This window comes from Crocodylus porosus, unplaced genomic scaffold (assembly GCF_001723895.1).
Source record: "Crocodylus porosus isolate Cpor-Errol unplaced genomic scaffold, CroPor_comp1, whole genome shotgun sequence".
In the NCBI taxonomy this organism is placed as follows: Eukaryota; Metazoa; Chordata; order Crocodylia; family Crocodylidae; genus Crocodylus; species Crocodylus porosus.
In genome coordinates, this window is record NW_017728915.1 from 31,969,968 (window position 1) to 31,994,859 (window position 24,892).

At 43.2% G+C, this 24,892-nt stretch overlaps 1 protein-coding gene across 10 annotated transcripts in view; it reads left to right on the top strand.

The window, feature by feature from the left end:
- Positions 1-24,892, top strand: part of WWOX (WW domain containing oxidoreductase) — a 683,982-nt gene that overhangs the window by 508,989 nt on the left and 150,101 nt on the right. The window contains exon 8 of one of the 10 annotated variants that reach the window (XM_019535923.1): positions 3,485-4,599. The exons of the other annotated variants lie outside the window; for them this stretch is intronic. Coding sequence (XP_019391468.1) covers positions 3,485-3,499 — 15 coding nt within the window. The 3' untranslated portion in view covers positions 3,500-4,599. Of the gene's footprint in view, positions 1-3,484; positions 4,600-24,892 lie in introns of those variants that run through there. 10 annotated transcript variants of the gene reach the window in all.

The window sequence follows — 24,892 nt, forward strand, 5'->3', positions numbered from 1 at the left end:
GCGCTAACTCGAGCGCCTTTTTACGCAGCCTGTTTAAATCCGCTTGTTGAAAATAGCAGCGACTTCCTGTGGGAAATAAGAAGATCTGTTTTCTGCAAATATTTTCAAGGCTTGATTCGCGACAATATTGTTTATATCACTGTGACAAAATAATTGCTTTTTGAGTTGAACGGTGGCGGGGGGGTTATGTCTTGAACAATGGCATACGGGATGGATAAAAATGTCTCTCTGATATGCAGCGATACATATCGCCACCCTATTTTCAGACGCACGTGCACACACACAGATGCAGTGCAGTATATTTATCTTTTTCTCTGCATTGGCTCTGAGTGCATCATTCAGGGTCCATTTTGTCTGTATGCTAGTATTGGGCTGTATTCTAGCTAAGGAATTTCCCATACGATGTTTCACTTCAACCCCCAGTTACTGCAGGCCAGTTGGCATTTTAGACTGCCCTGGTACATTAGTAGCACTGTTTGCAAGTTTTAAGACTTGAATATTTTAAGCCGTTGGGTAAAGCTAGGCTTCATTACAGGCGTTTATAACAAAATTGTCAGGGAGCTGTGGTGGATCTGATTTGCATGAGTAAGCAACAACTATAGGCAAATGATCTAGCCACATACAGAATTAATTACAATTCAGGATTGATGAACTTTTATGATGTAGTTAATTTTTAAAAGATGCTGTGTATGGTTTATTGAAATTAAAAAAAAGAAAATGATAGCTTTCTGCCCCTACTCTCATAAAACCCTGTCCTGCATTTAATACTGACCTAATTTAGCTCAAAGATGCAATCTCTGTTCTCTAAAGCTCAGTTGTGTAAAGGCCAAGTCAAGGTTTCAGTACACTTCTTTCCAAGTAAACTCACAGTGTGCCCGGATGGCCATCCAGGAGGTGTTAGTTCATGCCAGTGTAGGAGCGTCTGCTCTGCTCTTTTGTCCTTGAATGCTCTTAAAATCATTTCTTAGGCAATGTGGCTTAAATGCTGTGCCTGGTTACTAAATGCCAGCGTATTAAGTGTTATGAATGAATAGTGATTTAAACACAATGCAATGTCAAGCATGGGCTCTCAAACATTCTTATGGTGCCAATCACATCGTGTGTGAGGTGTCTCATGGATCACTGCCCTTCCTAATTATCCTTGCACACAGAGTCTCTCACCTTCCCATTCCAAATTTATCCAAATTACTTCCATTCCTGGTCACACAATAATCCTGTGCCAAGTGCAGCAATTACTTAAATGGGAAAGTAACATGATGAAAACAGATAGAAGGAGTTAGCTGTGTTAGTCTGAAGCTGGGTAAAATGCAGGGCAGAGTAGTACCTTAGGCTAACATATAGGATCGTATTTTCTAGGGCATTTGGCATTGGTTTCATTCTTCCTCCATTGAAGTCAAATGGAAACTGCCACTTAATTCAGTAGGAATACAGTTTGGCCAGTGTCAAGAACGTTTGAAAATAACACATGAAATCTGTTTGGAGTCTCTCTCGTGTCACAAGTGCTTTCTCCCTTACAAGTTCACAAGCCCTAACTTTGGAAACTTCTTTTTATCATTAGAACCCCATCAGGATGCAAGAATATCTTTTTTTTTTTTCTGCCTCCAAGAGAGTGCATATGTTTGGTCTGTGGTTTTTGTTCTTTATAATTCTTTCTTTTTGCCCAGTTCACAGACAGCACTGAGAACTTGTAGGTCTGGGACAGACCTTGCATAAACCAGTTTGACACATCAGTTAAGTCTGATACTACATTCAACCAGGATTATCTTAAACCAGTTTACGCTATTTTGAAAAGCGTCTCTGTGCGTTATACTTCTGTTCTGTTACAGGTTTAAACCAGTTTCTGATCACTTTAAACCGGTTTATGTGTAACGTCTGTCCCTAGCCACAGACACTGATAAAGCTGCCTTTTTCTTGCCACAGGATTTAGTGGGAATTAAGGCCTTGAAATCCGCCTTAATTTGGGTATCTTAGACCAAACTGAGGCAACACATACTCTTGGTTCCATTAGTGTAAGTCTGAGATTATAGTACTGAATCAAACTCGAGGTGCCTTTGGGCCTTGTTCCACCTTACGTTGTAAGCCACCAACATGTTGATTGGTGCTAGTGCTATTTTGGAGTTTGCATCGGTCACACCCTTAGTCTAGAAACCTTCTCTGACTGTCCCCCAACCGCACAGCTGTGACTTCCCACTAGAGGCCTGGTGAGCAGGGACCAGACTAGCAGCTGTGGCTGTGAGTCGCCACTGGAGGGCTGGTGAATCAGGACAGGTTTCTATCCCTGCTCTATGGGCCGAGGCGTGAGAAATCCTGGGATACTGGAGGATTTCACGTTGGGCAGTATATCTGTGGGGAGTGGCTGCACCTTAATGGGATAGGATTTGGGTAGCGTGGATCAGAGAGAATCCTGCCCCGGAGTGGTGTAGCTTTGAACTGTATAACGAGTTCTGCATAAACCACTTTAAGTTATTAATGCGTGGACAGTCCAGGGGTTAAGAGCTCCACGAGCCACCCAAAATGACAAGGCCCTTATCCTGTCCTCCCAACTCAAAGGAGAACATATAAAAGCATTGTTAAAATAATCCTTGTAAATGATCTGACCAAATGTCTGTCTTCCATTAAAAATAGATTAAAAACTAGAGTAAACCAAAGGAGGGGAAATAAGACCCAGTGAAATGAGAAATCAGGATACCACCACTCGCGTCCTACAAATGAGTTTCCTAAATGTTGTATTTTTCTCAAGCCACTTAGATTTTAACTTCCTGCCTGTGCCTGCAGCGATAGAGATAGAAACACTGTCATTAGCTTCAAAACCTTAAGAAAAACCTCCTAGCTGCATTTGTTATTTTCCCCTATAGCTACATTTCTGCATCTATTACAGGACAGGTGCATTGAGGAATTTGAATATTAACTAGGATGAGAGAGTGAGATGGTGTTCCCTTTTCTTTCATTCTGGAGAGTCCTGTTGAGATTTCATTGAACGCAGCTGCTCCGACTGGATGCTTGCATAAAGAATGTTAATTTTTATGCTTGAATAAAGAAATCTTGGGCTTCCTGGGTAAAGTAGCTTTTAATGGGTTTTAAAAATTGAACCCTAGTAGTGCAGGAGTGCGTGGACTGTACTGGGGCCAGAAACCGTAGACTGTGATCAGATAACCTGTTATCGTAACAAAGCCAGTGGATAATGCTTTATAATAAAGTAATTGGTCTGCCCCATCACTTAGCCTCTTAAGTATTACAGAGAATAATGCTGCACCTAACTGCTATTTGTAACAATTTTTAATTCCTCGAGGGGCTAAATTGAAAACCCAATTTCAGATCTATAGAAGCTAAATATGTACGCTGTTCCCCAAAATGAAGCTTTGGCTGCTATTCAGAAGCATCTTGGGCATTGTTCTCTGACGAGGTTCAGGTTGATTTACCTTGCAGTGGGTATATAATTATGTCATTGACAAAACACTAGCAATTAAATCTTTTTTTTTCTTAGGTTACTGTATTGTGACCAAGGACAAGCTGCAAGAAGTCAAAGGGAATGCTGTTCTCTAGCACTTGACAGAGAAGAATATGTTGTCCTTTAGATGCTTGGTTTTCATGTTTTTCAGGCCAGCTTCAGGGCAACGGTTTCACTCTTTATAATTATTCCTTTTCTAAGTAGGATGATTTTAGTCTGTATCTTCCTGTTTGCCTCTAATGAGTTTGTCTCCAGTGTAGTTTTTCTGTACCGAAAACCTAGCATAGGTGTACCTATGTACACAGGTGTATGCAAATATAGACATATATGCATGCATATTAATAGCTATACCATAAACATGCATATGGACGTGGGACATAATGCTTGTGTGCTGCTCATTCCATGATATTCTGTGGGCTAAAATCAATTTTAACAGTGCTATTTTCAGTAATGTATTTGTGCTTTTATGAAAGAGTTGGTACCGGGATCTTCAATACTTTTTTTTTTTTGCTCTTTGGTTATGAGCGTGTTAGTAGTTTAGCTTAGCCTAATTATTGCTTTTGACTCATTGCAACACATAATGTTGCATGTCATGCTGTACTACTTTTAATTTCACAGCTGAACACATTTCTATTGTTTTAATCCCCCTCTCGAAGTCTCATCTTTACTCCATCTGGAGGACATGCAAGGTGTATGGCTCCTTTGTGAGGTAACACTAGTAATATTTCTGGATCACCCTTTGGGGAATACAAGTAGAACAGTACCAACCACGTTTTTCCCCCTTCAGGGACTGACTGCATCACTTTTATGGGACACATTGTCTCTGTCAGACTGGGACTAGTGTTCCTGCTCTGCTCGTGAACACTGGTATATCATTCATAAATGTGATGTTGTAGGCCCATGGCCTCTTTCCGCGGAAGCCGTTCCTAAAGAAGAGCCGCAGCGAAGACCACAAGGAATGGTGGAGAATCCAATATCTTACTGTAAAGAGAAACAGGCACCTTACAAGAATATATGTACGATTTTGCGTGGGGGATGCATGTGCCGGCATGTAGGTGTCAAGGTGGACCATACTGAAAAGGGATGATCGTTTCGCTTCCCAAACCTCTGCTTATAACTGTAGTCTTCATGTTTGATCAGGCAGCTGTTCCTGAAAATGTGTTGTGCACCTATCCAACCTATATTAATATAAAATATTCCCTTTCTCTTGTTTGGAAAACCCTCAAGCCTGTATGTGATAAACAGTCCAGTTTTCAAGGCCTACAGCAAACCCAGTGCATGTTCTGCGGGACACTACTGAAAGTTTTGCAGCTTTCTTCCTAAGCCCATGTATGAGCATTTCAGTGATCAGACATCCTGACCCAAACAAAAAAGTATTTCAGGGAGTAGCAAAAGTTTGTGGTATGTGATTGCTTAACCAAATACCTCACACTAATCCGATTCAGCCTCTTCATACGTGCCGACTAAGAGGAGGCTACTCTATGACAGATTCGCTATCAACAGTCTCAAAATCAGATTTCACCATTTTTAACTTGACTCCTCATGGCAAGATTTTCCCTTTCTTTGTCAAACATCATTGAGGAGACAGGCATTTATGTTTATAGAAGCAGTTTATCTTTGACTCTGGAGAGCCAACCAAGTTTTATGCACACTACCATTGGCAGCTGTAGGTCAAAATTTTAATTGGGGCATAGTAACCCTCCTCAGCTAGACGTGCGCTCATTAACTAAGGGCTCTTTTAAATGTGCCCCTGAGGCCTATGCTGTGACTGCTGGGCTGTTCAGTGAGATGCGGATGCCCTTTCTGAAGTTCTTTTGCTCTGGCTTTGGAATTACCCTGCTGTAATAGTGTTAACATGATCTGGGAACTGGAGCAAGTAAACCTCCTGGGTGTGTAATTTCTGTTGTGCTGCTTCTGCACTGCGCTGGCTTTAATTTTTCATTTTCCTGAGTGGGGCACTGGATCATCGTGAATGGTCACTTGACAATATACATATTAAGAAACAACCATGGACTAACTTTCTGTACAGGAAATCATGTCACGTCCTAACAGGCTAAATCCTAAACATCTCCTCCATAATTAATATTATAACCAACTTCCTTTATAAAAACTTATCTTTTCACATACCTTTATCTTCAGCTGGCATGGAGCTTTGGGGTCTTGTTATTTTGTCAGTTGAGTTTGTCTTGTGGTTTTGTGATCACTGCAGAGAGGGGAGGATTTCTGCTTTCTTACTTGCTTCTGGCCTGACTCCATGTCCCTTACTCATATTAACTCGTACCTTACTCCACAATTAGTCCTGTTGGTCTCAGTGAGGCTAATCTTCATGGTGCAATTTTCTGCAAACAGGAATGGCACTCCTTAGACCAGGGTTTTCAACCTTTTTTAAGGTGTACCTCTGGCGGCTGGACGCGGAGCGGGGTGGGGTGGGGGTGGCGCGCGACCGGATGCGGAGCGGTGGCAGCACGGGGTGGTAGGTGGCAGTAGCCACTGCATGCCAACCCCCTCCTCCCCCCACGTCCAGGCAGCCCCTGTGCAGCCCACAGAGGGGCGCCACTGCCCTCCTTCCTCCCCCAGCCCTGCTCCTGGGAGGTGGCGGCACAAGGTAGTGGTTGGCGGCACTCTGTCCCTACTTGCCCACGTGCACTCCCTAGGGCCTTCCCAAGTACCCCTGCCTTAGACTATAGTGGTGACTCTGGTGGAGATGACTAAAATTTAGGCTTATATTTAGTTATACTCCACAACATAAGAAGGAAGCCTGTGACACGTGTACTTAAATATGTGTGGGCATTGATATGGGTTGCCAGTGTTTAATAGGACAACGGCAACAGGTTCTGAAAGCAGACGGGCCATTCCTGTTTTATTTGGTAACAGAAATCTTCTACAATTTCCCTCTATGTGGTACTCATGTAGTTTATAAAATGCTCAGATTTCAAACACGACTCTCTAAGGTCACAAGAAAAAACCGGTGACACCACTAGTGATTTTGTGGTGGTAAGCACAGTCTAGAATATAGCACGTCTACCCTGAACTTGTCATTTCCCAGAGGCTTGGGTTTGGTACGTAGAGAAAAGAGGTTGTCACAGCTCTTCGTGGGTAGGGCAGGAGAGCCTGTGTTTTGTCTGTGAAAACGATGGCACCCAAAAGCTGTACACCTTTAATCTTGTATCGTCTTTCCTGGACAGCTGCTGTAATTCATAACACAAGTCACGTTACTCAGGAATGTTGCTTTAGAAAGATTCTATCTCTGAGAGCTTAAGTCGTGGGATTTTCAAACACTCGCTTGATTTATGTACGTGAACGTGTAGCTCATAAAAGGACTTTATTTTACAACTTCTTCAGAAATGTAGGGCAGATACTTGCCCAATAATTATAACTCATTTCCTACTTTTTGTCTCTTATTCTGTGCACCATCATTTATGCATGTAGGTGGAATTCTCATCATTTTATCAATTTTCAAAAAAAAAATCTCATACTGAGGAAGATGACTAATGCTTCCACCTTTTGCTGTAGTTTGTTCCGCCACTCTGTTGTCTTCATTGTCACTATGTCAGCAGATTTGATTTCGGTTCTCAAAGCTCTTTCTTTAGTTTCACTTAATACACTCGTATATCTTCTCGCTGTTGTGGGAACCTCTTTTGTTCAAATAGAGTCAGTATTTCAATTCATTAAGAAAATGCCACTTCTAGACTCCAGATGTTTTCACCCCTTAAATACTTATCTTCTTTAAACTGAAACATTATTTGGCCTGATTTTTTTTTTCCAGTCCATCATGACTGAGTCATTACAGGAGTAAAATAGTGTGTTGTCTTTTTTCAGACAGGGACTAGCTGACTTAAAAAGCAGCTGTGGTTGAATGTTGAGGTTTTGATTCTTTATTGAAATGGTCCTTTTAATGTCATCTTTAATTTAATCAAATAATGTCATCAGAATAACATTTACTCTATTACTGCAAATTCACTGCATTATTAACTAGTGTAACTAGACAAAAAAGATGGTATAAACCCCTATGGAAATATATACTTACAGTAAAAAATGATACAGTTCATAGAGGCTCTATATTTAATTTGCAGTTTCAAAGCACTCTCTATGGAAAGATTTTATGGTTCTGAAATAATTTAAAAAACACTGTAGTAGAACCTATAGTAGGTCCCCCCTGAACCTACAGTCGCTCCTGATTTTGTAAGTTAGGATTCCTTTGAACAGTTTTAAAGTAAACTTAAAATATGTGTAAAAGAACCACAGTAAGAACAGTAAATCTCCTGGTCACCATTCTTTAACCGGGAGGAATCCAGAGACTTCTAAAATTGGGTGCATATTTTTATTTCAAGAGTTCAAAGTCTGCAGACTTGCCTTTCCGTTTAATTTGCTACCTTTCTATTAGCTATCTAAGAAGACACATTCAATTTGATGGCCCTAGATTAATTTAGATGTAAATCCTTAACCATATTTTTAAATGGTAGACATAAGTTTTTGTGGGCTCTCATGAAAACCTGAGTTCCCATTAACATCAATATTCCTTCTTCTTGTGTGTTCTCATCATGAAGTTATTACAGTTTTCATTCTTTAGAAGCACAAGAATTAGATATAGAAAAGCTCTATTAGCTCATCTAAATATGCTTCTGCCAATGCAAAATTGTTCCATTCCAGGTGCTTTTTGTTAGTCTTGTCCGGGAATAAATGCTGAAAATGGCATTTTCACCATTTTAATTGGAAAATTATTCCTTGCTCTTTCAGGGTTCTTGGGGGTTTTTTTGATCAGGTTATATCTCTGTCAAGCTGACTGTCAGTTAATAAAATGAAGCTCCACGCACAATAAGTGTGATCCCTATCCTTTAGTAAGGAAAGGTGAATTGTTTGGGCAGAAATAAGAACCAACGTGAAAAAAGGCCAAATATCTGTAGAAGACCATATCACAGATTTCCAGTCTTGTTTTGCAAAACCCTTTGGGAAATCATCCCGATGGGTTTGCATTAAATTAAATCCCAGAAACACAAATCTGAGCTTGTGTTTGTATGTACCCAAGTAATGTTTATTTCCTACTTACCCTATGATTTTGATGGTTTTAAATTAAATTTAAGGAAGTCATGATGGGATGGGGGCAAATCAGACGTTGCAGAAACGTCTCAGAAGACGTGACAATTCCCACTAATTGGTACGTGATGGCTCTACTAGTGCTTTTATTCTGCACAGAATGAGTTTAATGAAAGCATGAGCCATTTGTTTAAGACTGTTGCTGAGAAAGACATGGACTGACCCATCAGACTGAGGCATCAGACCATGCAGAGAGTAGATTGCAGGACTATGTTCTCTCTAAGGATACCCTAAACATACAATTCAAGGTACTGGTAGTTTAGGATTACCTTGTCCTTAATTTCCAGCTTAGATCATACGGAAAATGTATGGATACAGAAAACATATGGAGAAGACTCTACAGCGCCCAGTATGCAAAACTGAAAGCATTTTTCAGCTCTAAACCAACACTTGGATTTACACCAGGAAGCAAATTAGGGAAGTCTCTAAGGCCCTGATGCATACACACTATATTTGAAATACCAGTTAGCAGTAAGGCAAGTGACATTTCCATGTGGTTTGTAAGGCAGCCTCATTTAAAGTACACTTGAGAAATTCACTGTCAAGATGTATGGGCAACAGCAGCAATGCCCTCATCTCAAGGAAAAGATAGCAACTTTTTACTAAGCTGTGGCTGCTTGGGGGAGTCTATGAATTTTGGCTGAAGGTAGGAGATAAATGAATCATGGAGCATCAAGGTATGTAGAATATCACGTGTCTCATCTGTGCTGCCCCCTTAACCTTAAAAGTGATCTATTCACATTGTAGCCTTTGGGAAAGACTAGAGGCCCCAGTCAGAGGAAGTGTCTAAACTCTGTCTAGGTGCGGGGAAATTTCAGAGTACAGAAGTCCAGTGGGTGGGAATCAAACATAGCAGCTTGCTAAGCATCCATCTAGGTCAGAGGTGGGCAGTTCTTTGGGCTGGAGGCCCACTTAACAAGTTTTGATGAGCTGTTGAAGACCGCATGCATGCAAGGTCCAGAGCGCACACATGCATGCACTCCCTGGCTCCGACCCCCACTGCCCACCTGAAACTGCTGGCACCTGCTGGCTGCATCCACAGCTGGGGGGTGGGAGAGGGGGAACCTAGCTGCAGACCTCCACACTGTCCTGCTGCGCCATCAGGGCTCCTGGCATGTCCACACCACCCCCCTGCAGCTCCCAGGAGCCCTAATAGTGGGGCAGGACAGAGTAGCATGCAGGCCCGTGGCCAGGTTTCATCCCTTGCGGGCAGGGGCTGGGCAAGCCATGCCCGGACCCTGGCAGCTGCTGGGCAGAAGCAGTCCTGCCTGCCTGGCACTGCATGGTGGCCACAGCTGAAGCCACCAGGGTCTGAGTGAGGCTCACCCAGGACCTGCCCAGCACCTTGCAGCAGGCCATGACCAAGCCACGCTCAGACCCCAGCCTCTGCTAGTACTACACAGTGCCAGGTGGGCGGACAGGGCTCCTCCATAGTGCCTGGGAAATGCAGTCTGGCCCCAGCAGCCCAGGGCAAGCCAGGTTGCATCTCCCAGGCCACCATGCAGTGCTGGGCGGGCTGGTGGATCTGCTTCTGCAAGCGTCCCTGATGGTGCCAGCAGGGCCAGAGCCAGAGCTGCCAACTGCCAGTGGAGGCGGGGGCCCGAGCGTGGCTCATTCAGGACCTGCCGTGCAGTGCTGCTACCTGCACCACTCACCCACCACCCAGATAAAATCAGTTGGTGGGCCAGATATGGCCCATGGGCCATATTTTGCCCACTTCTGATTTACATGGAGCTCTACCAGGGCTGCAATTCAGGGGATAATAGGGGAAAAAATCAGTCTTGGCCACATCTGCAGTATAGATAGCTGCCATTTTTCTTCCTTCTGCCTCTGTTTTGCCCATGGATGTACTTTGCTTTGTATATAAAAATATCGCAACAATTATTGTTTTCACAAACATGCATATATCAATATTTCCAAGGATATCTTTGGCAGAGGAAAACTACTCGCTTGTATATTGGGACTTAATAGAAAGTAGTATCAACACTGGATCCAGAAGGAAACCTTCAATTGATTCATGTAGGCATGCTGTGAGACAGGTAGCAATTTCCTTCAAAAAGAAGCTAACAATGGATCTAGACACTAAACTGAGCCAATATGAAATGCATGTCATATTACATCAAAAAACACTAGAATGAATGTCTGTTTTGGTGAATAATAGTGGTCATGTGTCCCCATAAGTATAAAAAACAGGTATTTTTCAGATGAAAACACATAGATTCAAGGTGTTCTTTATCAAACTTTGCCACAGCCCTACGTTCAAGTGTGCTGAGAGCTGAGAAACAGAATAAATGTAGAATTTGTATCTTACATTTGGACTGACTTCGAAGTCTGGTTTACAGAAAATCGTAAGATGACTTACCTGTGAAATAGTGAAAGGTTCTTATTTTTTCCCAGTAAAACAGCAGTGAAATATTTGGCTTGTACATACATTTAAAGCCATTTTGTAGCCTGGTAAAATGATTGTGCAGATGCACCTTTGCGTAAAGAGAACTGGCTTATAAAATCTTTCTGTTGCTTGAAGGGTGAAAATCATTTTATTTAATTCCTTTGCAGTGGAATTAAATGAGCTTCCCCTTACGTGTCTAATAGGAAACCACTGTGTGAAAGGGGCTACTTAACGTGCTTCAGCTTACACAGGTGCTTGATTACTGTTTTAGTTTAGGGCCTGGCCTCCCACGTCACTTTGACGTATAGCGACTTTGTGACATTTGGAGGTTTCTTGACTGATCCATCCCACTGTGTGTGAGAAAACAGCCTTTATGTTTACACTATTAGCCTTTCCAAAAATGTACGGCTGTATTTTATGTGAATTTTTTGGAAAGTCTCATTTATTCTCTTTTGCAGTCAGTTTTTGCCAGGGAGAGGACCTGTTACGTCTTTCTCTGGTCCATTCTCAGAATCTGCCTTGCGCACGTGGGTGATGGAAAAAAATTACATGCAGCTTTTTAAATCTTTTTGTCTTTTATCACTCCCAAATTTATATCGACTGATCTATTTAATCACTCTAAAGTTATATTTAATCAATCAAAATCTATGATTTTTTTTTTGCAGTGTTTCACTGTGTTTTCAAACCCTCCAAATAAGTTGTCTCAGCGGAAATATTTAGGAAAGTAGAAAGCTGGTGTTATCATTACCAGCAAGGGAACATAGACAACCGGGGACTTAACAGTATAGCTGTGATTAGTAGATGAGCACAAATACACCAGAAATTGTGTTGAAGCAGCAGGTGCAATAAAAAAAAAAAAAAACTTGGTGTGAAGGAATGACCCTAACCTTTCTACAGCGCTTGCCTAAGCAAAGGAAGTCGCTTCTTTATTTAACTTTTTTTTCCCCCCAAAAAAAAAAAAAAAATGCAAGCTGCTTTTAAATAGGATGATGATAGCAGGTGATCTCTCAAGCAGAAATAATTTCCAGGCTGACAAGTACACTGAGCACAGTATAACTACATGTACTTCAGGAAAACATCGTGCATGTCTGTTTAAGGATTCATTAACATGGTACAGATTAAAGGCATTGAAGGTAGCACAGATTGTTTCATTTTATTACATTCAATTGGATTGGATCTCTGCCATTTGCAAAGAGCAGTATTACCTCAAAAAGAAGCTGGGCACATTTGTCCGTACTCTTCCCCTCTTGAAAAGGAACTGCGTCCTAGCATCAAAGGGTAAAGCTTTGTTTCCCTCTTCGTTAACTGGAGCAAAATGTGGCTGTACGTGTAGAGCTTGAAAGTTGGTGTGTAAAACATTTTTGCTCTGGCTGCAGTGTATTTGCTTCCTATATTAAGAGACCTTCCTGTTCTTCACGTTGCCAGGGTTCAAGTTATTCGACCTCCTGACATACTGCTTGTACGGTATCCCAAAGCCCATCCAACTTATGCTGTCACACTTGGAAGTCTTAGTACACTAGAGCGCTCCCTGACATCCACTGCTCAGACTTGTAAGGAGAAGCATGGCTCTCTTCCCATCTACTGTACAACAAGCCAGAAAGAGGGATACTCGTGCAGGCTGCAAAAGCAGCCCCTCTCCCAGATGAAGAGAAACAGCTGCTATTAAGCGGAGGATGGTCAGACAAAGAGCTAGATTTAAATTCATATACTGTTGCTGTTTATAACATGGAATACTTCAGACATCTGTTTAAAGTCTAGCACTCTAAATGAATGGAAACATTCCAAGGGGGGTTTATTAGGCTTTATCTGTTACATTAGTGCTTCAGATTGGAAAGAGACTGCTTATATGGGTCATATTTTGTCAATTAAAGTCAAGACCAAAACTGAACAAGGTGCTCTGGAAAGAGAGGCAAGAGCCAATGAGAAAAAAAAAAAAGAAAGGACGGATGAGAGGGGAGGGCGGGGAAGGATCTGGTAACTCCAGAGCTCTCAAACGTCCTTCTAGTGAAGAAGCAAATGTCCACCCATTGGCTGTCTCTAACTATCCCATTTAAATTAAATGATAAATGTCATCAAGTTACAGACCTGCAACATCTCTTTGATTTGGGTTTTCTAGTTCAGTTGCAGAATCCATTTTAAATGTGTTTTTATGCCATCTTTCTCAGCTCGTCTCTGCTCTCTTGCAGGTTACCCAGGTCTCACGGGCTTGTGTCTTGTGGTTTTCTTTTAGTTTCATTCACTACAAACTGTGATTCATTGGGAACATTCAAAATAGGCTTAAGTTTAGTTAATGCCAAATGTATGCTTTTAAGTTTAGCCAACTAGAAGTGCTGGCTGCCATTTTATTAGCAGTGGAAACTCCTGATTTGATAAAAACTGACAAACCCTGCAGGTAGGGCAAGAATATTTAATTGATTCATAGGATCCTTTGAATGAAATGCACTGAAGAGTTAATTTGTGTGTGCGCGCGCACGTGCGTGCACACGCAGTTGGGACTCAGCTGTTGTTTCCTCTGGGATTAAACAGCTGTCAGCATTGTTAATGACATCGAATTCATGCATTAAAATTCTCTCATTCCTCTCTATATAAAATGTGGATGTGGAGAGCACTGCCACATCCCCCTTTGTGAAGGAATGAAAATCCAAGGAAAGATAACAGCACTTATTACAAAACCACAGACCGGAGCTTCTGTTGATGGAATCTCGTAATGAGTAATTAAGCTACTTTGCAGAAGTCAGCGCTGTCACGTTTGCAATTGGGTATTTCCATTCCCCTGTGGATGCAGCTGGGAAAAGACTAGTAAGGTGATAAAGGAAAGAAAAATAGAATTGTTCTAGAAATATCATCTTCATGGAGCTTGGAGGTTTCAACACAAAAGTAGCTACTAAAAATTAGCCTACAGAAATAACCTGTCTGGCATTAAAGATTTTCTCTTAAAACACTCAGACCGTATATCATCTGATAAATAGGAAACAATGAGTTCTTTTTATTCTTCCAGTCTCACAAGGGTATAACAATGGCAAGGATTTTTTCTAAAACTCTTGCTTTGTAAATGAAAGTTTGGCACTCTGAACATTGAGCTGCGATTTAGAAAAAGTGTCACAGGGACCATGGAGCCTTTGGGGTGGAAATGATCATTTTAGGGGAAAGAAGGGGATTTATCTAAATCCTTGCTGGAAAGTTCAAAACATGTGTCTTAACAGATTTATATCTTATTTTATGTCTTATACCCTAAAAACTTCAATTATTGAGAATAATTCCCAATTCTGACTAGTTTGAATGTTGTTTTCCTCTTTTTATCCCCTTTTGTGCCTTTTTGGTGCATTAACAGGTTAAATTGGTCATAACTTTTTTCAAGTAGCTGTATAGTTCTTGAGGAGAAAATTAAGTAGCAAGCATGTTTTTTTAGCATCTTTGTCCTATTTCCAAGTAGTAGTTTTGTGCAGAAATACTCGTTTTTGTTTTATTTCTATCATCCAGTGTTACAGTAAAACCAAATTAAATTAAGCCCCAATGAAGAAATCAACTGGCTAACTAAATGCATGTATAATGAAGCAGTTTCTTCGAGTTCACTGAAGTATTCTTAAATACTTAGGAATAAAACAGTTAGTTGAATAACCAGCTTCCAGATTAGATAATGAAATATGTGTATCTGATGTGTCACATCAATAAACATGTTAATTGAATAGCACATGGATTCTTTTCTAAAAACATATTGTCCCAGCTTTCAGAGTACTCCTGGTGAAAGATGAACTCCCTTATTTCCTCAAGGCAATTCATGTAGGATGTATCTACTTTATTATCCAAACTGGGGCAAATATATAGGTAAACATTATTTTGTTTAATTGGAGTAGCAACAAAAGCCAGCAACTCTCCCCTCCCCCAATAATTAATACAACCTATAACATCCGAGTGTTGCATTAGATCTATAGATTTATTACCTGATTAAAATTCAGACAGGCTTTACCTTGGTGGTCCTTTCTTCCATCGCAGAGTGGTGGAAGGATACTGGGCACATTGATACATGCATGTACTCCAGCCTAGATTTACTGTGCATAAGCTACTGCACAGTGGGTGTGTCTACATGTGATGCTACATTACTATAGCAACATGCTATGGTGACATAGCGTCTGCAGGCAAAATCTGTGGTGCCACCACTATGTTGGCATAGCAACAGCTTCCCTTGGTATAGCGCCTTGCTACCATGACATAGCCACTAAAAATAACCATGCACCGCCGGCACAGTGAAGTATGGGTTGTTACTAGGAAGTACTAAACGATGGTGTAGTAACAATGGTGCGGTAGGGGCACATGTATACGTGCCCAGTAAGGGTTTTTTGGTTGGTGTCTGCACACGTGTGGGTTAGGGAGAAGATTGCAGCCTTGCAATGCACCCCTGTGACCACCAGGTGGAGCACCTGGCAGCCATCTTTAAAAGCCAGCCCTGCTGGCTGATCTTTGGCCAGCCTGTTCCTTGCTCAGGAGCAGCATGACAAGTGCAGAGGCAGCACGTGGCAGCTTTTTCCATGGCCACTCTGCCTCCCCCTGCTATGGTTGCCCCAGCCCCTGGCAGCGACAACCAGTGCTCCAGGCTCCTGCTAGCCACCACGATTTCCCTGTTGGCCCTCCACGCCAACCACACCTGGCCCACAGCTGTCTCGCCCCATCTGGCTCCCTTACAACCAGGGAACACCTGCCCACATGCAGTGCACCATCCCAAGGCAACCACCACCACCAACATTTGCTGTCACCAGGGACACTTATAAGAGGCTTCTGGATGCCACCGCCAGGGCCGCCATCACCCTCCTGAGCCTCCAGCCCCACCACCTCTGGGCCCACCATGCCAGCCAGCACTCGTGGCTGCACCTCATCCATCAGACCTGTGATGACAAGCAGTGCCTGGACACTTTCCAGTTGACCCACACCACCTTCCAGGACCTGCTTCACCAGCTGCAGCCTTACTTGGAGTGGCAGGACAGCAGCATGCACCTGGCCATCCCTGCAGACACCCAGTTGGCCCTCGTCCTGCCAAAGCTGACCATGCCTGCCAGTCTCTGGTACATCAGAGACTTGTTCAGCATGGGTATGGCCACCACTGAGGAGGCTGTCCTGAAGTTGTGCAGGGCCCTCCAGAACATGCTGGGGGACGCTGTGCTCTGTGTCCACTACCCCTTGATGGTGGTGGCAGGGTTATGTGCACTGGGCTTCTCCATGTACTGCGGCCCTGGACAGGACCCACTTCCCAGTCACCTGCCCGCCTCACAGAGGTTGCCCCTATTACAGCCACAGGGGATTTGCAGGTGGTCCTGCAGGTCATTGACGCCCAGAGCACATTGACCCATGTGAGCGCTGGCTGGGTGGGCAGCACACATGACTCCTGAATGTTTCAGAATTTTGGCCTTCCAGGACTGGTGGACAGTGGGCGCTTCATGCTGGGGGTGGGGGTGGACCTGCAGCTGGGCACCATTGTGGTCCTGTCCCTGCTCATCAGGTACCTGCATACCCACTGCTGCCATGGTTGATGCAGCCCTGCATCAGCCACCTGAACCCCCACCAGACCCACTTTAACTGGGGCAAGTAGCGTGCCTGGGTCCAGATGGGGGGACTGGGTAGCAGCAGACCTGGGGCAGGGGCTCCTGCCGGCTGTGAAGGACTTCCTCTCAGGCCCAGGCAGGGGCCTGCTGTGGGACAGCAGGAGGCTGCCAGGGGACCTGCAGAGCTAGGGATGGGAGCTGGGCAGCAGCGGGCATGAACAAGACTGCCAGGCCCAGAATGGTGTCCAGGACCCAATGGTTGTCATGCATGGCCTGTCCCAGGAGGGTATTTTAGTCCCACAGGACCTGGATCTGCTCCCACTCCAGGGCCAGGAGCTCAGCCCAGAATGCCTCCTTCTGGACTATGTACTCCACCCATCACCTCTCCTCCTGGGCCAAGAACTCCTCCCACCAAGCCTGGGCAGTCTCCACCTGCTCCTTGGCTACCATCTGGCAGAGGCTATGCCCCGCAGCACCTGCAGGCACAGGGCAGGCTGCTGGGGGTGTGCAGCAGGCAGGTGGTGGTGCTGGCCCTGCTGCTAGAAACAGCCTGCCAGCAACCCTGGAAAATTGACAGGGCTGGCCAGGGGCTGCAGCAGTCTGCTGTCCTGACAGTATTGCCTTGGCAGCTGCATGGCAGTTTAGTGCCAGGCAGCACTGCTGGGGTGCTGGGCAGCCACAGGCTTCCTGTGGTGTGTGCCCCAGGGCACAAAATGTCTGCAGGCTTTTAGAGGTTGCAGACAGGGGCTGCCATAGAGGCAGCCCAGCCGTGGAGCAGGAGAGGCTTTGGCCTCAGGCTAAGCCCCTAGAGGCTGGGCAGACCTAGGAGCAAATTTGCTCCTGGATCACACCTACATGTGAGTTACTAGACAGTTACTAATCGCACTTAAATTTGCTACCTGCATTTGCAGGTGTAGACACTCATGCCTAATGCGCAGTAAACTAGGCAACAGCACTGTAATGTGTCTTGTGTCGATGTGCTCACTACTAATCTTTTTAATAATAGTATAATGCTTAGTTGCTACACCTCTGGAAAGGTACTTTTCCAGAATGAATGTTTGCTGGTCTGGTGGCAAATAGTGACCCCACTTAAAACTTGCTGGTGTCCCATGATGAGCTTATATTTTTGGAGGAGAAAACTTTTGTTGGGATATGAAGGGGGGGAATTACTCTTACTTAAAAGACAAGTAGGCCCTGACTATTTGAAGCTCTTTTCTTCTAAGGAGAGACTGCTGGTACTACTAACTCTGACGCAGTGCTTTGTGTTGTCATCTTTGGAAACAGAGGGCCTGAAGAGACTGAAACACTTTGAGGTTAGGATTTGAAATCTAGGTGCACTTGGTCACTCACCTTCTTGTTATACTCAAGGTGCTCCAATTCCAGATGTGCCCTAATGCCAATTCTTTAATGTTCTGGAAGGGTAGAGGATGGAAGACCTATGAGTTGATCATAGTAAAGTTTGCTAGCATCATTCACAGCCAGAAAACCTTGAGATCCCACAACAAGATGGGAGAAGTGTAGGCTGGTGGTGGTGGTGGTGCCATAATCTAAGGTTTCTTATTTCCTATGAGAATTGCCAGCCCCGGTTGCTTGTAGGGCTTCCAAAACCTTTCTTAAGCCAGGAATCCTCCTTGACCATCACAGGTAGGCCATGAAGGCCATAAGAGATCCAACTGTCCCATAACAAATGAGTCATTAATTGGAAATGACTGACTCCTTCTAGAAGCAATCTGTTTCTTTGTGTTTCTTTGCATTTGCCTCGAGACTACCCATATATAATATTCTGTGTCTAAACTTGGTAACAGTATCTAGTTTGTTTTGGTAGGGGAAGTGTATCCTTGCACGGGGACTCAGAGCTAACTCTTGATTGCATTGGTCACCGTTTTACAGATAAGCCCCAGCCACAGGGTGACAGAGTGACTGAGCCAAGGTCACACAGCAGATCAGTAGCAAGAACAGGAATAACACCCTTAAATCGAATTCCTGGTCCCTCCCCTAAACCATGCAGACTTCCTGTCACAGGGACCTTTTCTCTAAAAATAGCATTTCTTTTCATGTCAGAAGTCCCCTATGAATGCAGGTGCTAAACCAGAGCAAAGCCTTCCCTGCATCATGGAGCAAGTTTTAATTTAATTTTCCTGTTGCTAAGCAGGCACCTCCAAATCTGTACATGAGTACAACCAAGTACATGTAATTTTTATAATACAGGACCTGCAAGTCCTCCATTATCTCAAAGACCTGCATTACACTAAAAAAAATGTATATTTAAAAAGATGCCGGCAGTAAGTGCCACTGACAACCAACCCCATTTGAAATAGGCTCCCTCTGTGCCGCTGTGTAGGAAAGGCTCTACATTGATCTATGGATTTTTCATTTGCTTTCAAATAGTCCTACTTGTGTGTCTGCAAAACGCGAATAAGCAAAGTTTGAATCAGTTTGACTTTGGAAGCACGATTCTGAGCAATTACCTTGGGAAAATACACCTCCTTTTGACTAAATAGATCTGTCAGAAAGAGCCAGAGTACAGTATGCCATTGCTGAAATACATGTGTGCACTAGTAAACCGGACCCAGCCAATTAAACATCAAAATGTTGGCTGCATTCAGTTCACAGGAAGACTTATGTAAGTTCATTTTCATAGTGTGCGTGTATGTGTCTTTAGACTTTAACTGACAGATTCCCACAGTGAATAGACTAGGGAGTTATCAATTATATGGTTAGCTGTGCGCTGCAATTGTATGCTCTGTGGCTTTCTGACAGAAGCAGGCAGAAAAAGATAGAAGTAGAATAATTCTGGTTCAGCAAGACTGTTAATATTTCAGTCTGGGAACCGAAAATCATTTTTTAAAGTCTGAGAAAATGGTCATTTTAAGCCTGACCGCTGCAATTTCTTTTCTTTCGTGCACATGAAATGATAATGTCTTAGTTTTAACCATGCCTAGCACGCTGCCTTTTCGAAGCTTGAATCGTTGGGGTTCGTCCAGTAAACGGGAGCACGATTTAATTTAAATCATCTGTCCTTAAGAGCACCGAATACCTTTTGTCTAATTATCTCGATGTATTTCACAGAGTTGTCAGTAATGTATACAAATCCATGCGATTTGCTGCAAAATAGCTGCAATTTCCACAATTTTAAATTGAATATGCTCTAAGCCCAATCTGAAGCACATCTGCGCAAGTGGGTGCGACTTTTATTACTCCCGTTGACAGTCCTCATGTCCAATTTGTCAGGATGTTTATGTTCATTAAATGTTTGCAGTTTCCATAGCCTCGTGTAATGTACTCCTGTTTTCTCAGCCATCACAGATGTGTTACTTTGCTCTTGACATGCAGCTCATATATAGTCTTGTCAGAATGGCCATCAGAGACATTAGACTTGTTAAACAAAGTAGGCAAGAGCCCACAGCGCTCATTTTTGATGGATGGGGTGCACATTTCTTTTTTTGGGGCTGGCCAGCATGCACCTCACTTGAGCTCCCTTCACTTGGGAGCACCCCGCCCTTGTCCCCGCCCCCCGCCTCCATGAGGGCTGCATTTATTGTCTTGCAAACATAAATGGATAAACGAAAGCATGAAGTAGATCACAGCTATTCTCATCCTTAATGAAGAGAACGAGTCTCTGTTTTTATCTTAGAATTTTCCTTTTTCCATCCCTTTTTTTTCCCACTGCAAATTCTTCTAATGAAAGCAAACCTAGTGAGAGTCTCAAGGCAAACATACAGAAAATAACTCCTAGGGTTTGCCAGAGTATTTGATGACTGCCATATGTTTCCTAGAGTATTGCATGCCACTATGGAAGCAGGCAAGCAACGGCGTCTGTACAGTTAGGTTGGCTATGGAGCCTGATTTTCTAAATAGCCACTTGCACATTTGCATGAGTGTTTGTGCACTGGAATCAGGTGTGCCCTAGCAAATGGCAAGTTAGACATGCTGATGCAGCTATCTCATTTTCATGTCCTGCATCCATTTTGGTATATGCTATTTGGGCATGTAACACTACAGGCTTCGTTAGAAGAGCTAAAAAACACTTTTTCTTATATCCCTGTCAAACCCCGGATCCCTTTCTTCTTCAGGGTCCTTATCTTTTACTTTTTCCTTATGTGGTTTGAAGCAACAAAGAAAATGGATTTTCCAGTCTATTAAATGATTTAGGCACACCAGTAATTCAGTGCAAAGTCCTGTCCAAATGCCTTTGAACTTGGGGGAGTTTGAATTTGCCAACAATATGGTGGGCCATAAAGGCTAAATGTGCCCATTTTCAGCTTCTAATAATTTACAGGAAGATCTGAATGCATGAGACCTCTGCCATTTTGGGCAGGAAGCTCCTGGCTTTCTGGGATTTTTCATACTTGGATTCTTAACCTTAGTTTGGCTCCCAGCTTAAATCCTGCCATATACTTGAACTCTGTTTCCTTGGCTTACCTCTGATTTTACTTGCCTCCAAAAATGTGTAGTAGTTTTCCCTGGCGTTGAACTTATTTTACTACATCTTCTCCCCAGTGTACACTGCATTTGTACTATCCTGGCCCATACAAACAATTAAAAGCAAAGAATCCTGTTCTTTGGGTTAAGAACTTGCAGAAGCCCCATGAAGTAGTGCAAGCCAATCAAAAATGAGACTACTTGAGGAACACAATTGTGAATATAGAGATCTCGCACTTCACCCTGGACAACAAACTGCTAGTGAACCAGATGAGTTGTGATTGTGAAGGTTTAGGTGGCAGTTCTCTGCTTTCAGTGCATCCATCCCAAGGTGATCTTCTCTGTCAATTATATATTTAGATTTTTTTTCTGGCACTTCTAGAGATATTATTAAACATTTGGCTGCTAGCCTTTTTGTTCCCCCCCCCCCCCCGTCACTCAGATGAATGTTATAGAAGGACACCCACATGCACTTACGGGAGCCTAATAGTTAAGCAAAGGTTAAAGGAAAATTAAAAAGACCACATAATGCATGCAGATGGGCTGCAGGGTAGACGAAGAAGGAAGTTTAGGCCTGCTCCCCCTTCTAAAAACAAAACGAGGGGGGATAAGGGAGGTCAGTGTGCTGGAGGTGGTATATGAAGAGGCTCTGATCCACCGGTTCTCAACTTTTAAGAATCAAACTACCCCTTGCAAAATGCCAGTTCTTAACTTTCACTCACTTTTTGGCAACAGGAAAATAACAGAGAAATTTCTCTGTTGCAGGAAGGCCAATGCTGCCCTTGAATGCATTCGGCACTCTGCGTTCCTATTTGAAAACTCTGTCTTTATCTTGTGAATCCTTGTGTAGGTGTTGGCACACCTGACAGTGCTAATATCGAGCAGGACCCTTCAAAGGAATGCCAGGGTGCCACATCACCGTTGCTGAGCATCTCGGCTCTGCTCGCTATTAACCGATAGGGAAGAGTCTCAATTTAGATGAACTCTGATTCACCAACAGAAGTGCAAAGCCTACTAAGCACGCACACACCACAAACGACTGTTAAGGACACCACACCTTTTTGGGGGAAACCGCTATCTCCCATAATCTCCATAGCTTGTTGACCACTCACCCTCTTGGCTTTGGTTTTGTATCCTGCACCCTAGGTACCCACAAACACCAAGGATGCCTTTAGAGTTGGAACGCACAAATCGCTTATTTTTAGTTAATACGAGTCCTCTCCTGTAGGTAAGAGACTCACCTTCTAAAAAACCACCTGACAAACAGCAGCTCACTTTGTGCCCATTGCTCTGTATTGAGTGCTTCCCCCCCCCCACCCCATTTATAATTTTTTAATATAAATGCACATTTTTCCCCTCCTTTTGGGGTGGAAATGTAACTTTTGTGGGAGAGTGATGTGCGTTCAAATGACACATTTTGCAGGCATTACATTTGATAATTTTGCAGAGATACCGAAGTTACCTCGTAGCAATGAGTTAACGCGACAAAGAAAAATCAGTTTGTTTGCAGTAAGCAGCGGATAACAAGGCCTAAACTTTACTATTTGGCGGAGGGGGGAGGGGACGGGAGGCACCGAAAATTGCTTTTTATAATTAAAAAGGGAATCTCAGATGTTTTATATCTTGAATATTTACAATAAAACCTTCAAGTGCTTGTCAAGAGGGTAATGTGTCATTAGCAGGAGCCTTTGCCTCTCTTCTCCTCTCGGACATGACAGTGCAGCAGGATAAGAGAAGAGTAATTATAGTTCAGCAGGGCTGCCAGGTGTGATAAATGAGTAATCAGCACACAGGAGCCCCAGTTCTCAAAGGAGGACTATTACAGTGTTATCAGCTGCAGGCCTGGGTGTACCAGGGCCTTGTACAGAGACAGAGACAGGGCCCTGCGCTGTTCAATTCAGCACACTGCCTGTGAGACCTTAGCTGTCTTTTAGTTTTGTCACTGGTTTCTTTGTGCGGCTGCCATAGGGAGGGTAAGAGAAGGCTGGGCCGGGGCGGGGGGAGACCGTGGTTTTTGCATCTGCCTTTTGCTAATATTTATATAACGCGTTTTCATGCTTTCCCTGCTCAAACGTACATTTGTGTCTTTACGACGCTCCGTGACAAAGTATTGCAAAAAGCCAGTCTCCTATCTGCACTTTTGTATTCTTCCCCCTGCCATCCTGCCGCTTTGACCTTTTGTGTGTGTGTGTGTGTGTGCGTGCGCGCGCGCGTGTTTGTTTCTTTTGCTACAGGACTGACTCTGCTCATCTTGAACACAGCTGTGGCATCGGTAGGGGATTTCTTTCACAACAACCTTTATCAGCCAGTGAGCCCAAAGTCTCGTTAATGTGAGATCACATCTACTAAACTGCAGCTCTAACCATTTCCTTCTTGCATTGCCATTGAGGTGTTATGGTCCCCTTGACATGATTCATCTGTTTATTATGGCTGGAAATGGTTACATATCAAAATTGAGTAAGCGGTTGCATTAAAATTAATCAAAACCTAATTCAACCAATCAGTGGAACATTGATCCTCAACCTATTTATTTCCCTTCAAGTTCAGTCTTCCCAATGACATCACTGGAACAGGGATAATATTTTAAAATAATTCTTAAAATGATGTAAAAGGGATCTTAGTGTCCCCACAATAAATTGTTATTAAGGAGAAGGACATAATGTGCCTCGGAAAAAAAAAATGGTGGGCCGACACGTATGATGCAAAGGTTATTTTTACAATACTTGCATTTTTATCGGTTGATGTATTTTAACTAGAGCCCTGACAATAGTCGCAAAAAATTATTACTCCAGCATGGAGCTACTTATCTGACAAATGCAATGCGAATGGTCTTGTTCTTATCAATGAGATCAGATTTCAAAAAAACGAATACGAGGAATGAGGCGTTGCTTTGTGAACAGATAACCTTGCAGGCATGAACTCGCAAACCTGAATAAAAGGCTGTCTCTATGAAATAATCTGTGCATAAGTGCAATCAGGTCAGACTGTAATAGACAGCGGGGGGTGGAATCAAAAGGGGGAAAAACTCATTTCATCACAGTTAATGGCAAGGAAAAGAAGGCAAGGAAGGACTTTCTTTGGAGCGGAGCTGTTGCGACAAAGACCAGGGCTTCAGCGTGTCATGCACCATTTGCCGTTGCACTAGCGCTCTTTTCAAGAGCTGTGAAGCCATTATTGTAATGTGAAAAAGTAGAAAGAAATCCTCCCTCCTGGTCACTGGAAGGGCAAATGAGGTGCAGGGCTTCTTCCCCCCTCACCGCCCTCACTTCGTATGCTATTTGTGCAGGGAGGTTTTTAGATCCCCCCGGTAAAACTCTACCGGGATGCCGGAAGGATCACGGTGCCCTTACAAACAACACATCTTGGCACTGTTTACCTTCTTTTGTGACTTGGCTGCCTGCAAAAGAGGACGGGACTGTTACAGAGGCCCAGACGCCACTCGCATGTATTCAGCTTTTGTCTTGCAGAGAGAGAACCTTCAGGATATTTTCAGTCTAAAGTTTTTGGGGGCTTTGGGTTGGTTTGGTTTTTAAATAGAAATATCATGCAGGGCATTCTTGTATGGTGAAGTTCTTTGCTGGTGAGATTAAATCCGACAGTCTGTGGAATTTGTGTGTTGTTTAAAAAAAAAAATTAAAAAAAAAATCCTTTGTTCGTTGGCATAATGGAATCCGGTCTCTGAACAGTTCTAATTTGCAAACCAAGTACTTTGTAAATTATGAGAACCTGGTTATAACTTGGAGGCTGAATAAAATGGGTCATCTCATAAGTGAAAGATAAATATAGATGTAAAGCGGTGCCACAAACGTCTTTTAAACACGCACGCACGCACGCACAAAATAGATTTCAGAACTAGCTTGTTCTTGTATAGTTTATGGGTAAAGCAAGATTACACATACAGCCCTGCAGCCGATTCCCAGGACTGCTAAAGTGTGAAGAACAGGAGTGACATTCTAGTCTTCAATAAATCTCTATAAAAATGTTTATGAACCCTGCAATTTACTG